The 17,305-nt window shown below is 36.9% G+C and overlaps 1 protein-coding gene across 1 annotated transcript in view; it reads left to right on the forward strand.

Moving 5' to 3' along the window:
• Nucleotides 1-17,305, forward strand: part of GABBR2 (gamma-aminobutyric acid type B receptor subunit 2) — a 465,848-nt gene that overhangs the window by 265,261 nt on the left and 183,282 nt on the right. Inside the window, exon 8 of the mRNA XM_021388070.1 lies at nt 5,379-5,439. Within this exon, the coding sequence (XP_021243745.1) occupies nt 5,379-5,439 (61 nt within the window). The remainder of the gene's footprint in view (nt 1-5,378; nt 5,440-17,305) is intronic.

A 17,305-nucleotide genomic window follows, 5' to 3' on the forward strand; every position in this document is an offset into this window, starting at 1 on the left:
AGCAAGATGTATTTCATGATTTTTTTAATTGGTCACAATAGCTCATTCAGGGGCCTGATGAATGTTGTACTTCTATTAGGAGTGTGTAGGACTGTGCAGCTTGGAACAATGTGGGACAACAGTACTTGCCCTTTGGATGTTGGTAAGCTCTCAAGTTTGTTGCCCTGGGATGCAAAGCATCCAAATGCAAATGCAAAGAGCCTCCTTGGCTCTTAGGCTTACTGGACTAAATCCAGTAAGGATGCTACAGGATCAGAAGAGCACTTTCATTTCAGCAGATGTCACGAAGCTTAAAGGGACAATTTAATAATAGATCTGCCAATGTGTTCTTTCATAGTAATGCACTATGTTTATATAAAAATTACAACTTCAACTGCCTTAGTCATCCTACTGCTTTTTGTCTGCTATTTCTGCAGGCATTTACTTAAGTAGTTTACCTTTTATCAAATATATATATCTAAATAATCCCCAAAGTGACTGAGCTACTTAACGTCAATATTTTTTTCCAAATATTCAGTTTGGAGCTGATGTGACTGTGTAGGCTCTGGGCATTTCAAGAAAAAACTACTGCTCAACATGGAAATGACCTCCACTTAGGGTAGAGTAGCCCAGATTACTGTCCAATGGAGAAAAACTGAAGCAGAACCCCCCAAAAAGGTTTTGGCACATTGGAAAATACATGAGCTAAAGCAGATTTATTTTTTTGTAGATGTGATATAGAAAATCATGAAATAAATGCTGTTTATTTATCTGCTTGCCATACTTGAGACACTTTGCAGAAATAAATCTGCAGTAAATGAAGGGATGGCTGTAGTGTAGACCTGCCGCTGACTGAGAGAGCAGTTATAAATGTTCTGAACTCTAGTTTTGTGGAGTGATGAAGGGAGCTAAAGACATGAATGAAAAATGTGTTGGCTGTGGATTTCAGTGTATGAGGAATGGAAGAATTTCAGTATTAGCATGGGCCGATGTCCAGAGCAGAATAATAAAACTGCCAGTGATCATGTAAGGAAAAATTGAATAAATACTAGTGCTCCCTAGCTAGAAAGGAACTTAATATGTTCATACTATAGCAAAGGTAACTACTTTATATCAACTGAGGAAAAAAAATTAAAATACATTTAACAGCTGCTTTCAAGAGCAGACAAGTGAATTTCAATGCTACAATGACAGGGAAGTCCATGTGTTTAAAGTAAAGCTAATGTTAAATGATATTTTGTGAGTATGAGTGAATGACTGCTGTGGACTTCTTATTCTGACCACAAATGAAGAACTGATGGCTTAAAAAGGCATTAACTCCAGGAAAAAAAAGTTGAAGATTATACATCTAGGTATGTCTTTTTAGTAATGAGATGAAATGCGGTTATGTTATATAACCAAGTGCACACAAGTAGGAAAGAATTCAGTGCTAGGCTTTTAAAAATGGAGCACTCAGAAGGTAGTGTGCAGAAGAAACAAGGAGGATGTTCTTGCATGTGGCGATCATGAAACCAACACCACTGAAATACTTGGTCCAGTTCTGTTTTTCATTATTTGAAATGCACATTAAAACACTGTGGCTTTTTGGGAAAAAGTCAGTTAATTAGAAGAAAAGTAGCTGGATTCAGTGATGTCACAAAAAAGCTAAATAGAAGAAAGAAACAAAAATAACATAACACAAACTTGCACAATTTTTAGCAATATTGAAATGTATTTCAAATACTCTGTGCCAGACTGAGCTAATTCAGCTTTTTTCCACCCTCTGTTCTCATGGCTGCTTATCAGAATCCAAGCCTTGCACTTCCTATTCCCTTCCCACCAGCTTTTCGGGGATAATTGCTGTTGCAGAGATGCTTTTCCATAGGTCAGAGCTGGGCAGAGTTGTTGTACAGCTAGTGTTTACTCAAGTATCACTTTTACAATTGGTGAAGGAAATTGCTTCAAAAGAAATAATTTTAAAAAAGACTAGAGTAAAATATGTGGTTTGATTTAAGTGAACATAATTCACTTTGTTGTTGATTGAAATGGTTGTGAAGGACAGAGACCATATTTTGCATCTCTTGCGGTAAAATAATTAATTACATGAGTGGGAAAATACTATTTGAATCTGAGAATCGTGTTCTGAAGAAGTCAATTACTTCTCTTTAGAAAGAACATCTTTATAGCTGTTATTCAAACACTCAGTATTTTAAATGGGCCTGAAGTATGAAGAAGCAACCGTATAGCTAAGACTTATGACATTATCTTGATGGCAAAGAAATGTCTTGATGCAGTCCATAGAAGACCATGAGATTATAGCTCACTTCTCATGCCATAAATCAGCCATCATTTCTACAAAACAGATTTCTGAAAGACCTGTTGGTTTATTTCCTTATGGCGTTGGTATCAGTATACAAAATAAAATATATTTTCTTATTCTATATTTATTTACCTTTTTCACCCTGAATGTAACTGTCTTTTTTTGTAAAATAATGGCTAACACTAATTACTCAATGGATGCATCTTAGTTTCTTTTTCATTCCTGTTTTAAGTTAACATATGTAGAAGTAAAATGAAGGTATTGGTATTTGTATAATTCCTTGGTGCTCTTGAGGAGTATTCCTTTCTGCCATGTTGCAGAACTGAGTACTGCAATAGGGACAGTATTTCAGTGTCTTCTGGGGCTACCTAAAGCTCCACTAAAAACCTAGGAGTGTCTTCCCTCCAAGCTCATTGCAGTCTTAAAGTCTTGAGGGGTTTAAGGTACTTGAGATGCTGTCAGTTCTTGTCACATGTTATGAAGCAGTGTGTTACTGAGAAACAAAGAAACAAGCAGTAACTGCAGTTGTGGTTGCAGTTTTGATGTGTGGGTAATAAATAGGTGTTGTCTCTGTCTTGGGTTGCACTAGGGATTTCTTAAAAGATTCTTACTGATATGTGTATTGTTGATTCTGTCTCAGAGAACAGGTTTATTTGTTGGATAACAAGTGGAATAAAGAGCAAATTCCAATTTCTTTTTATTCTTTTTGTACCTGTATTTTTAACATAAGACTTAAGTGTATGAACAATAAACAGGACAATGTCAGAACACAAATTTTATTTAGAAAGTTTTATTCTTTTTAATAACACATTTGACTTTTTAACATAACTTTTTAACATTCAGTAAACTTTAGTGAAGGTGATTGAATAGTATTGCAGATAGCAAAGACAGTTTCTTGAGTTGCTCCATGCCTCTGTCATCACCATCATCCATATCTTTATTTTTCTACTTCTTAGATGAGAATAAGCAACAAGTCTTATCAGGGCTGTTATACTTCTGTAATTTGATTTTTATTTAAATATAGATAATTCCATTTGTCCTTGTATTCTACCCAAATTTTTGCATTTATTCAGAACATTCAGATCTCATCTACATCTACGTCCAGTTGATAGTTCCGTAACGAGTCAATGAGGATGTACATATTTCTCTCTAGTCAGTAGATACATATGGAATGTGGCTGTCCTGTTGACTGATGACAATGTGGATGATATTACGAGAAGCAAGGATGATACAAACCAGTTGTACTAGGAATCCAGAGACATCTGTAAGCTGTTATATTATACTGTGAATAATAGATGACATCCTAGATTACAATCATTGTGGATGATAGCATTGATTCCTGCTGGATGCTATCTAGAAATAGCACTCCGATAGTCTACAATTTACAATGCCATAATCTTGTAATAAAAAAATAAGCAGAGATAAAGTAAAAGGCAGGAAAATTCACTGTGTAGATAAATTATTTTTGATTTAAAATTTTAACTGTAGAATACTCTGTCACAGGCCACAGAACCAAGAATTTAGCAAAAATAAGGCTGGGCTGACCATGGGTATCTGCAATAAGTAATACTGGCACAGCACCTTTTACAAGACTATTCTATAATATATTCTACTGTTTCGTACTTAAACCAAGTAGAAGGTTGTATTTTAATTATGTTCAAACAAATCCAGGGATATTAAATGCTACTCCTCCAAACTAAGGGAGATCGTAATGAAGGCTGTTGAAGTGCACTCACAAAACTGCCTGCTAATATTTTACATTGCCTCCCTGAGCCATGTTAATAGCCTCTGAGTCAGCCTTATTTTCAGCCGAACTTCAGTAGGAGCAGTTCCTGTGCCCTTCTGTAACTGTCAAGAGAATCTATGTTACCAATGTTCATTTCTCTTGCTCTCTTTTGGTCATAGATTGGGCTTTTTGGCTTTTAATCCTTAGCACAAAGTAGATTCTACTTACTTAAGGGTGTCGTCTTGTATTTATCAAAGGGGATCTGTGTTCTGTAGTTTTCAGGAAACGTGGGATCCATGTTCTGTAGATCCAAGAGCACCACACATCCAGGTATAGTTCCTTGCAGGGGACTGAACAATCTTTCTCCTATTAAAATTCCAATTCAGCTCCTATCAGTAGGATAATACAATAACATTGTATAAGACCAGATGTTATACCAAGGGTAAAAGCTAATGTGTTTTTTTACTGCATTCTTCTTTTAACTGAAGGTGGTTGTGTTTTGAATCCTTAGTGACCAGAAGGAGTTGTCTGAAAAGGGACTTGCACAGATTGTAGCCTATGATGCTTATTTCGTTTCTCTTACCCTGATGTCTGCTAAAACAAAGATTAATGGAGATTATAATTATCCAAAGTAGGAGTAGAGTAAAACACCAATCTAAAATGACCACACTCAGCACTCCACTGCAAGTTCAAAATATTGTTGATATTTCTTAAATGAATGAAAACTTGTTCTTTCATACTCCATCACAAAAGAGAAAAAGTAAGGGAAAAAAATTAAAATATCTTTTCTCAGAAAGATGAGGCAAAGGATGGGAATAATTTTCTAGGGATATGTGAGGAGGTTTCAGCATTGTGTGGCTATTGACCATTGTTTTGAAGTGTATTGACATGTAGCATAAGGAAGGGTAGCACATAATGTCTAACACATTACATTTATGAAGAATACATGGACCTGCATGTTGCTATAGTACAAAACCACACCACAAATTCTTCTAGTATCCATAATCATTGATGTAAGTAAATTATAGACCCTTTTGGAGATCTGTATAATGAATGAAATGCAGAACTTTTGTGTGGTTTTTGGGAACTCTTACATATCCTAGATAAAAACAGTCATCAGTCAGTTACTGTCTCCATTTCTGACCTTCAAAAGTGAGTGATAACAATGGTCAACTTTGTAAAGCCATCAGAAATTTGTGGAAGAAAGCTTTAAGATGTTAATGAATTTCTTCAATCTGGGTTGAATCTGCTGTCCTCAATGTTTAACCTTTGCTTGGGTAATTTTAATAGTGAATGGAAAACAACTGGAGTTCTAATTAAACTATATTTTTTAAGATTTATAAAACATTTAAGTCATTTGTTTATTTTATTTAGGGTCAAGTTGTTTTCAGGAATGGAGAGAGGATGGGAACCATCAAATTTACGCAATTCCAAGGTAGGTTGCAAACAATTTTATTTTCATTACAATTATGTGTGCGATTTCAAACTTATGTAGCAATTGCATTTATTGTAGAACATTTTAAATATGTACAGTTATTTTTAAAAGAAACTGCTTTGAAGATGCATCGAGGTAGTTAGTAAATATGAGCTTTATTATTTGCTTGAAATACTGTGTTTTGAACCCTTACTGATCTGAGAACAAGTACTTTCCTGGAAGAAAATCCACACACATGTAGAAACTATTGATCTGTAACAGCCAGATATTGGAAAAACGGTACTGATCAGCTAAGCACCTAGTCCTTAATGCAGTTGCTTCTGGAAACTGAATCTAAAGAGATTTTTTTTTGCTATTAGAGAGATTTACTTAGAGATTCTTTTTGTTATTAAGCTCTTCCAAGTTATCATTTGTGATCTCTGAAGGCTTGCTTTCGAAATTCGGCAACTGGTTGCCAAAAGTTGTTTCAAGAGGCGCTCCCTCATCAAGTTAAGGACACAAACTACCAGCCTCATCCCTTGGAGGTAGCACTCCCTCCAGTGTGACACACAAAGCCTCATGTGTCCCCTCAGCCTGAGCTGCTCTGCATGGAGCAGTCTCAGTGCTAGAGACCCCAAGCCCAGACCCTTGTTGCAGACACCAGCAGTTGTCAAGAGTTGTTTATAGCTGGGATTAGGTTCTTGCTTGGTTAAGTTTTCAGTCAAAATAATGATTCACAGAAGACGTGTCATAGTTGTTTCTACAGTTCATAGAATGCAAATAATGTTTTTGTTCCTAGTCTGAGACAGATATGAAACTGGAGATGAGTGCATTTGTGCGGTCTCATGAGAGCAGGAGTGAGAGGGAGCTGGCAAATAGCTTTCAGACACTGCACAAGAAAGAGGTGTGATTCTTTTTCTTCAGGAGATCACTTTAAACATAATTCTGCTGACCAAATTTCAAAGGCTCATTCTTAGAGTAGAAATTGTCTGCTGTATGGGCATTATTATTAATGAACAGCAATACACTCATTCTAATTTACAGCAGCAATCTTACGGGTTGCTTTTGTTTTCACATCTACCACTGATGCTATTAACTCATGTTCCCTGAAGCTTTTCTATCCACTAAAATTTTGCAGACCTCATCTCATGATAATATAATCTAAAAATTATTGCTCAACACTAACGATAAATATTTGTTTCCTCTTCCCCCACTTCCTCCCACTATTTTGTAGTAGTAGTGTTTACAGCAACATGAAAGAATAGTGAGTAAATGTTGCAAAGAGATATTACTAGAGGTGTTTAATCCTCAGAAGTCTGAAGGAGGCCTTGTGCATCCTGCCTATGGCAGCTGCACCCTGCTAGTGCACTTGAGAGGGGAAGAAGTCTGGTACATTCCCTCTGTGCATTAATGATGTGATGTAGAATCATGGGAGGGTGAGTCAAGCGTCTTTGGAAGTAACCTGGAGGAGCAATTGAAGTCCCAGATAGCTAATTTTAATAGCAGATTTTTACTACCGTCCTTTCAAATGTGAGTTTATAGTGTTTTTCAGTCTTGAAAAAGCTTCCATTTAATACCTATGGTTTTACAACCAGTTGGAATACAGTTTGGTCAATAAGAACAGAGGAGACAGCTGCCCATTTTATAATTCCTTGCTATGACATAGTGGCTGTTTCAGAACTGATTCAGGCCCATATCCAGGATTTTGATCATCAACCAAATGTTTCCCATCAACCTGCAGAAAAAAGCCTGTTTGTTTTCATTATAACCCACACATTCTATGGAGGAGTGCAGGAGAAGGACTGGATGATTTATCATGCAAGCTATAGTCCAAAGACATATCTGAAGTCTGTCTTCTCAGTAATTCTGAAAAGACTGTACCAAAAAATGTGAGATACTGAAGTAGGGAGCAATAGTTGAAAGTAATCTTTTATTTTCTAAATATAAATTATATTCTAGCTCTAAAAAGACTTTTTCCTCTTCCTCTGTCATGATTACTGTGGCATAGTGGTGAAAAGTCTGTGTTTCCTAAAAGAAAATATCTTTAAAACGTTGGTTAGAAAGCTTTCCAAAACATTCGCATTAACTTTTAATAAATCATGGGCTACTGGGGAAGTTCCAGATAATGGAAAAAAGCTAATTAAGTCCAATACTTAGATTGGTAAATGGGCTTTTCCTTTGTAATTATAGCTGTTAGGTGCTATCAGGCTTGAGACAGATATGTATCTCTGTCATTAAAGTTTTTTTTATGAACTATGATACAAATCATTGTGTTTTCTAGGAAAAAAAAAGGACCACATCAGTGATGTATTACAATTTTTTAAATGAAATTCATGGTAATTGAGCATCACATATTAAGTGCATTAGTAGCTTATTATCCTAACATAGATGGAAATTATCAGCGGTAGTGTTCTGTACCTCAGCAGTCATTTCTTCATCTACAACAGTTTTATGAATGTTTTGAATGAAGGGATGCAAATATCACCAGTAAATCAATGTAGAAAAAGAAAATGGGTAAATAGGCAATCATATATAAGAAGTAAGATTCCTTGGCCAAATACTGTGTTCCTCATTTGTCAGGTCAGAATAACAGCTCTCAGTCTATGTTGGACTGAAGGGTTTCATTTTCTGGTTCTTATGGTATCAGGCAGACCATGCCTGACAATTCTAACAAGAACTGAAAAGGCAGAATGGTACAAAAATGAGAAAGCGGTCACTGAGCAACACACTTCCCACAGATTCAAAGGGCAATGCTCAGAGTGAATCTACTTGGATGTTTTACTGGAAGATGGAAGCCCTCCATGTTGCAAACTGCTTAACAAGCTATTGAAAAGGGAAAGTTGTCCATGTCTCCTTATCACAAAACCTTTGCTGGAAACCTTTGTGTTAATGAGATTATTTGCAAACATTTTGGATATGGAAAAGTAGACAATGATGCAAGGGAAAACCAATGCATGATAGCTCAGTGTAACTGCAGTATGCATGGCACATGTGGTGATAATATTTTGAATCCCTGCCTTAATTTTGAAGGTAGATGTAGCTTTTCCCAAACTCGCACTAGTCATGTCCCATTTTCAGCCTCTGTTAGGTTTGCAAGCAGACAAACAGATGGTGCCAAGGATAGCTGGGACCAAACTACTTACTACTGCATAGGTTGTGACTGTCACCTAGAAATGATATAGTATGCTGCAGAGGACATAAAGCACATGTAACTGCGTTTTATTCTCCTACCATATTGGCAAATAAAGAGCAGTCTGCCAGTCTAGCTCAAATATCCAAGTAATGTTTGAAGCTGGCATCTTTCCGAATGAAGCAGTTTTGTCCACTGAAGCCATTAAAGTAATGTTCTCACTGTCAAACATCTAGCTGATGAAAATGGCCAAAACCTTTTGGCTAGTGCTAGCAGAAAGAGGATCCTGGCAACTATTGCTGTGTACAGATCATGGAAACCTAAAAGACTTTGGTGCTAGAATAGATTGAAAAGGAAAATTAAAACTGAATTGTAAACAAGTAGCATTGAAATGTATGTAGATGATGCCTATGTTCTTTCCTTCTATTATTTTAAATTCTGTCTGACAGACTTGGACTACTCTTGGTTCTTGATTAAGTAAGAATTCATATAAATAATGTGACTAACTGCCTTTCAATATTTTTTACATTTATTAGCTCTCCTGTCTATTTTCTGCAGAACTAGTCTGTGGATTTTCTTTCTGTGAACAATGCTGAAAGAATATAATTAACAGACACCAAATATTTAGTTACCTCATTGAAAAATGAGGTTTAAAATATATCATGTTAAGTATCCGGAGTCTGTGGTGTCAAATATGAGAATCAAGGGATTACAATTTCTCTGCCTCAGGAGCATTTCACCAAAGTGAAAGTAAAATATCCTTAAGAACATTATTTTTTTTTCCAGATTTTAAGATTTACTTTTGAGTAGTCAGGTATGAACTTTAGGGAAAACTAAATAAAGAAACACAGAATTCCATTTGCTTAACAGAATGTGAATATACTATATGTGTTTTCAGAATGTGAACTATAAATGTTTGCTGGTTTCATGTAACAAACAATAAGGGTATAAAACAAATTTATTTCTCTTTTTCCTGGGCAGTAAATATAGCTGGATTCTTCTGAAGTAGATAACTCTGTCACTGATGATGCCAGCATGTAAAGTTTGTTCAGCTGTAGGCTAGAGGTGCTAAAGTTACAATGTCCGACAGAATCCCTAAGTTAATGGGATTTAATAAGAGCTTTTGACCAAAATTTCCCTTAGAGACCTAGTTCCAGGATGGTAGGCAACATTATCGTAGTGCTGGGAGAAAATGAAGATCACTGTGTGAGTTAAACCTATCACAGATAAATGAGATGAACAAGAAACACTTTAAAAAGACACAATGAATATGGGTTTGTTCGCTGTGTAGGTGATCAGCAGTAGTTGTGAATCATATGCTGCAGACATTGATACTAAACCTTTGAGAGTACAGGAGCATTATTAATCCAGATATAAGGTCCACATAAAGGGAGTGAAAAAAAATAAACTGCATTTAAGATTTACTAGTCCTCCTTTTTGTGATTTAATCATGGTTCTGTTTTGTTCTGTCATTCTATGTCCTAGTTTAATTCCAAGTCATAGCTGGTCATGGAGGCACTGTATTGGCACCTAGTTCTCTAAGATGACACTTTGTATTTTCCATAAAAACAAAGTTTTCATACGTCATCACTTGAATCTGGTAGAGAATTTAATGAAGAATAATTCTGTAAATATGATAAAGAAAATGAGCATATGTAATTGATTTGGGAGGAGATTTTTTTTTTTACAATTTTGTTTCTAAATATTTGACCTTAAGTAACACTGCAACAGCACAGTTTCATTTTCTGACTTGAATCATGTTACTGAAAATAGCAATATTAAAATGGTTATACTTCCCCAATAAGCATCTGTGCTTATTTGCAGAGGATTTTGCAACTTGTTTGAACAGGAATTTATTGCCCTCCCATTCCAGAAGAAACTAAGGTACTAGTTCAGGAAATAGTAGCTTTCAATTTCTTTCCTCCCAGTGGCAGCATAGACCCTTTGTCATCACTGTTAGCTGACAAAGTAAGCTTATATTTCAGAATTCCCCCTTGAAGACTCTAGGAGTCAAATAATCACAGGTACTTAGGATTTAGAAAAAAACATCCTAGAAAAGCCTACTGTGGACTCTAATTTCTCCTTGCTCCTTGGAAGGAAGTGGCTGAGTCATGTTTATTTTACTCTTGAGTTATTGGCTAATAAATTGAGATGCAAGGGAGAACATGTGTGAGCAGCTGAGAAAAATACTTTCTTACAATTCTAGCTTTCTTATTTTTGTTGTCTTCAGCTGGAGTGCATGTATAGTTTTTTCCTTAAATGATTATGGGATGAAGGAGATGCATGTGTAAAGATCTGATTTCACCACAGATGATTTCACAGGCAGTGTTTTAAACTACTGCCAGAATCAAAAATCCATCAAATTAGTGTATATATTATAATAAATTCCTCTAGCAGAGGAGTTGGGAACTGTGATCTAGAACTAAGTGTTGCTGTATATGATCTCTGACTACTAACACAAAGCTATCTGTTACCTCGCTGTCTCCCTAGCAAAATCCTCACTTTCTCTAATGTCCATGCAATACACATATTTTTTTCCCCCTTGAGCTGCTTTCTGCACATCCAGTTCAGGTGTTATTTGGCCTTGAAGGACCACATACTGTCTTTGCTTGTTAATCCCTTCTGTAGGAACATATATATAATAAACAATTTCCTTGTATTGTACCAGATTTGGATCTTTAGTGGTCTCAGTAGGTGGGCTCAGAAGGCCCTACTGATATAGGAAGCGCTGTCACTGGATTCCTGTCCATGGCTGGAGCGCTGGGAATCACATTAGGGCTATAGATAAGGGCTAGTTTGAAGGAGAAGGAAAAGAATAATACCCTCCTGAAAGTGATCCCCTGAAAGTGATACTACACAGCTCTACATGACCATCTACAATAAGCAGGCTGGGTATCTTATCCCTGGGAAATGTCTATTCTTGTCTATCATAAAGGCATGGTGGATCCTTGCCCCATTTTAAAGTATGCTATAGCTCCAAAATTGGTAATGCAGATCCCCTGCTCTTAGCATTTAAAAAGGTTGGATAATTTGTTAATGTGGTAAGGTGAATAGCTTCACATTCTGCCTTGGACTATGTTAGAAGGGAAAGCTGAGAGCACCGGGGAAGCGGATTCCTGAGTGGTTTCCATTTGTGTTCCTTGTGCTGAATATAAGAAAGAACAAGGAGTCTGGTGTACATAAGTTCTCAAATCCTTGAACAATCATGTTCACCTTTTTTTAAAAGGGTGCTTCAGGAATCCACACAGGAAGTTGGGTGGATTGTGAGGATGTGACTATTTGAACAGGTTTTCAAATACGAAGCACTTGCTTCTTCCATTTAGAAGAGAAAATAAGCTGAGGTTTCCTGTTCAGAGCAATAGGAGCTAAGCCTTCCTCTCACTCTGGCCCTTCAAAAGGTCAGTGCAGAAAGTCTGAAAACATGATTTTAACCTGACTTTGTTAATGTGACATTTGGAGCGTGGTTGTGGTGGTGTGATGTGACAGCAGGCAAATGCTGTGTTGTGTTAGTAAATGGCACAAGTCCTGATAAGGAGGAGGAAGTTGTTCACACATTTAGTCTATGCTTCCCCTCAAAAGGGAAAGACTATGAAAGACCCCCAAAGAATAAATCAAAAAGGTCAGTAAATACGTAAGGGGCTTTTTGAATTCAGAAGTGAGAGCAAAATTTTTGAAAAATCATTTGTTACTTTTCACACCTGGAAAAAGTTAAGTTGGATTTAGGTTTGCAATTATATACAGAAGCAATAGATCACCAAAAGATGTTTAACTGCTCATATCTGAGTTTGATAAATTCAGCTGACATTCTAAGCGATAACCTGCAGCCAAATGCTAGATTGTTTCCTGTGTGTTACAGGTTCAATTTTCAGCACTGTATGCCTATTTTAATCACTGAAAGCCTCCAAAGACTATTGCAGCTTGAGGCCAGTTGATGATGTACTGTAAGGACTAAAATTACTGGTGCAGGTAACTTAGACTGTGGCTAGCTGTGAAATCAGTGGAGTTCATGGAAACATGGTCTGGGAAGGAATCCCAGTTTGCAGTTACAGATAAGTGTATGTGTGCCCTGTGGATATAGAGTGCTTTGCTGATGCTTTGGATTAAAGAATCATTGAATCATAGAATGGCTTGGGTTGGAAGGGATCTCAAAGCTTAGGGCCCCACCCAACCTGGCCTTGAGCACCTCCAGGGATGGGGCACCCACAGCTTCTCTGGGCAGCCTGTGCCAGCGTCTCACCACCTTCTAAAGAAAGATTCTTTTTTTCCCTAACATCTGACCTAAATTTCTTTTTTTAGATTAAAACCAGTCCCCCTTGTCCTATCACTATCAGAACACTTAAAAAAATCTGTCTCCTTCCCACTTGTAAGCTCCCTTCAATTACTGCATCAGCAAATGAGAAGAATATTCCAACCCTCCTCTGGGCTCAAATTAGACTTTTGGTCCTGTTTTCCCTTCTTGATTCATATTTTAGTAAATTTTGTAACCAAAGTAATTTTTTTAATTGTCTTGGATCTATCTATGTGTATGAAAGAGTCTTGACTAAATGTAAGAAATATTCAAGGTAAAATTTTAAGAGGAAAGCCAACTGAGTCACAAGACTCAAATTTCTAAACCAGTTACATATTTTGAAAATGTATACAAAAGAGATTCTCCCTCAGTGGAGCTAATACTAATGCTAATTGTTCTGTAAAAGGAAACAGCAGCAATAAAGTGTCTCCCTCAGCTTTGTGATTGAAGACTGGAGTAACTAAGCAGTTTTCCAAGCTGTTCTCACCTTAGACATTTGCTGTGACCATCAAAGGAGATCTTCGTGGCAGAATAATGGGAATTTTTTTTTTTTGCTCTTTTACTGAATTAAAAAAAGAAAACTTGTCCAGGTGGGAGCACTGGAAAGTTCTCCAGGTCTACCTAGTGAAATTTTGCGTTGATACTTTCTTAGTGTGAGATCCTAAAAGGAATAAAAATTTATCTTCAGTGATCTGCCAGGTTCCGTTTATTTGTGGTAATTGGCCGGGGGCTCTCTGGTTTAGTTCAACCAGTATCCCTGGTAGGACTACATATTCCACAAGGGGCACAGGGCAGAGGTATTGGAAGGATAACTTAAGCTTTCACAATCGGCATGTGTTCTTCCTTGTGCCAGGAAGAACATACTTGCAGAAATGTGTGCTGCCCCTTTCCAGCAGCTTCTGCCATCTATGTGCTCTTGGCATGCATTAAAATTATGCTTATTTGAGCTCCTGAATGTGCAGTGCTTTTCCTGAGCTCCAGATTACTACGGATTCCTGATGCAAATAATGCAGAGAGCTGATTTCTGAGCCCTAGCAGTACCTCTTGCTTCTCACTTCTACTCACTGGCGTGGAGACTAAGAGAACAGGTGTCAAAGTGGCTCGGCAGTGTCCTTTATTGCAATATAATTAATTTCATGACTATCTGTGATTTACACTCATTTAAGCAGTATTCATTCCAGGTGGCATTTATTCTCATTACTTGGAATGAATGGAGGGTGAAATATTATAAAATGTTTTATTTAAGACTAGGTATGTTCAATTTGTTTGCTTTCCTTTCATCTTCTTGGCTTTGCAACCAGTATTAAAAACAAGCAAAAAAGAGAGAGAGGGGAGTCAGAGAGAGAAAAGTGACATTTGCCTGCCATAAACTAAGTACTTGGAAGTCAACAGTTGCGGGACTAAAGGTTAAATCTCACAAAAAGATTGTTTCCTTTCCATTCTTAAAAGTTTAAGGTAACTAATGCTGAAAATCTCTGGCAGTTAGAAGTCACAATTAGCTGACGTAATTTCATTCAGGATCCAGATGAGGAGACTAGAATATTCAATGCTCGCAGATCCAGTTTAAACTAGGTGAAAGATGAGAGTGGCTTTGAGTCACTTTGTATTAAGGAGGTGAGCTTCTGTTCCTGAGCTACTTTGCCGCTGATGGAGGCAGAAACACAGAGCTAAAATGTTTCATAATGTTACACCATTCAGTCAAATGGTTTGCCACATAGCATTTACAAGTAGTTTCCTGATTAATATAAATACAGGAAGGTTGAACAGGATCAGCAGTGTGGAAATACAAACTACAGATTCCTCTGACTTTCCTCTCTGACAATTCTTTTCATTTTTTTTGTTATCCTCCGATGATGGACCCCTGTGGGGCTGCAAGAATACCAGGCCTTATAAACCAGGTTCAACTCTGCTTTTGGTAAAAATGCTTAATTTAGCACTAACTTTGCAATTGGCTAAATTTGTGTTAGAGTAGCGATGCACATACAGTGTTGTCACAAACAACATACAGCATGCCCTCGGTCACCATTATGCATGTGTTTTCCAGTCTCTGTAGAAGGCCAGTAGCAATGAAGGTCCCTGAAGCATTGTAAAACTCCTTCCTGCTTTGACTAGAATATTTTCCCATGTGTTCCCTTTTCTCAGATGATATAAGTGTGCTGGGAAGTGCCCAAGTCTGTCATTTGTGGATTGTTGTTCAAGACATTGCCACTGGTTGCCTAAATGAAAAGTGGGTAGCCCACAGTTATCTAAAATAAGGAGGAGTCCTGCTTTGTATATGTGGTAGATTTCTCTTCCTGTATGATGGTTTAGCTGCCATTCTCAAGGATAGAATTTTTACCTCTAATCCATAATGATGAGTCTAGATAAACATATAAGAATACTTAGATTAATTGTCAGCAAAATAATTGGGTAACAAAATAACTGGGTAACAATATGTGGTGGTCAGGAAGTACAACAAGGTGCCAGGAAAGTTATTTCCCCCATACTGCTTGTTTTCAGGGCAAGCTAGTCTTTTATCTACCAAATACGATCTCAGATAATTAATTCTGTTGGGGTGGCCAAGAACAAACGAAGCTGAACAATAGATGTTTTCCCTTTTCTTCCGGAATGATTCTGTAAATTGTGCTGTTGTGTGGAAATCAATAGCTGATCTGCTGGATGGATAAAACCCAATCAACAGATAAACTATAAATGGAGCTACATCACATGGAATTGGGTCAAATTGCATTGGAAGTGGGTCAAGCCTTTAGGAATCCTACCGCTGATTTTAATGAGTGCACAAGGTTTTAAGACCAGCTTACTGGTTTTAATCAGCAGTAGCTTATAATATAATGAATTACTGTTGTATATATAAATACTTTAATTAAGCGGTGCTTTATGAAGACAGTCTGGTTGTACTGTTGTAAACTCTGAGCCTGACCCTGCTAAGTTCTGAGTAAGGTCCTGAAATGTTAAATTGATCAGGCATTCAGGGCTGACTTCCAGCACCTCAAACAATCAACCCTATAATCTGACAGATGATGTGAGAGACCCAATTCTGTATGTCTTAAATATTCATCTAAGGCTATTTCTATTTTTAATTTTTAAGATATCGTTTTACAGCCTACTTTGATCTCATTGTACGCAGCCAAAACCCTGAACTATTTTTAGTAATAATTACCCAATTATAGAAAATTTGCTCTTAAGGCATATGAAATACAAATCCTTATTTCCATGAAGAAATACGAAGATATACCAAGCATGTCAGAGCCTGCTGCACTGCATGATCACAGAGATACAAATACAAAAGCATAGAGTTTAGTGTTTACAGAGGTTCCTGTACAGTGCATCCAGTAAATGACATCTCAGTTCCAATTTGTTTGTTTGTTTTTGTATTTTTCCCAAGCTGTCTGTACTTACCAGGCAAAGAAGGCATTCTGAGTTGGGACAAAAAACAACTGTTTTATTCAGTAACCGAATGCTATGGAGTCTGCTGAAAAATATTTGAATTGTTTTATCCCGTATGTGGGTTTTAGAATGTAGATCCCCGGGGCCATTTCTCAGATGCTTACCTGATCCTAAATTTGCAGTGTGTCTGTATTTACACCTGGAGCTTTTCTGCTATGTGTAAATAACTAAATAATTCATTCACCACGAAGGAAGCACAAGATGACAGTCCAGAAGCTGGAGTGTTTGTCTACAGCGGGTGAAAAGTGTATTCAGATCTCTCACCCACGTTGTTCTGGAGGAACTGAAATGCTTTTTGCTGTACCTTCAAGGAGTGATACTGTGACATTTAGCTCAGGGCTGAATGGGAATGGCAAAAATTTCTCTTACTTGTCACTGAAAAGTACTGGGTAGGCTCTAGGATGTATTTGCACTGTTAATTATGCCCATGTTAGTGTCTGACTTTGGTACATAGGTTTTTGATAAGCCACATCACTAAATTTCCTGATCAACAGAACTAGAAAAAGTGGAAATTCCTTAACTTGAATTTCAGCAGTCTTTTAGGCCTGGCTTCCTACCAGGAGAAGATAAGCAACTAAGCTAGTTAAAGTAGTAGGAAATTTCAAGAAATAGCCTAAGACTCAAATTCCCTCTGCAACAGCAGTCATCTTTGGCTAAACTCAGTTTCTCTTGTTAGTAAACTCAGATCAATTGGTATAGATTTAAAAGACAGCATGATTTGTTGTTTGGTTTTTTTGCAAGCAGTTGTTATTTTATTTTTCTGATCTTTTTACAAACATTTCTTCCAAATACTTGTTCTTTTACTCTTTTCAAAGATATACTACTATGCATGGTAATTAGTGTGTAAGAAGGAAATAATTTACTAGATATATGTTTATTTTCAATCACTTTTCTTTTGAACGATCTTGTGAGATGACCATCTTACCTCTGATACCCATAAAGTCAAATAAATGAATAGAGGAAAAAAAATCAATTTTTAAAATGGAAGTTAACTCTTTTAGTGAAAAAGTAAAAAATGAGAT

This window comes from Numida meleagris, chromosome 2, assembly GCF_002078875.1.
Source record: "Numida meleagris isolate 19003 breed g44 Domestic line chromosome 2, NumMel1.0, whole genome shotgun sequence".
In the NCBI taxonomy this organism is placed as follows: Eukaryota; Metazoa; Chordata; class Aves; order Galliformes; family Numididae; genus Numida; species Numida meleagris.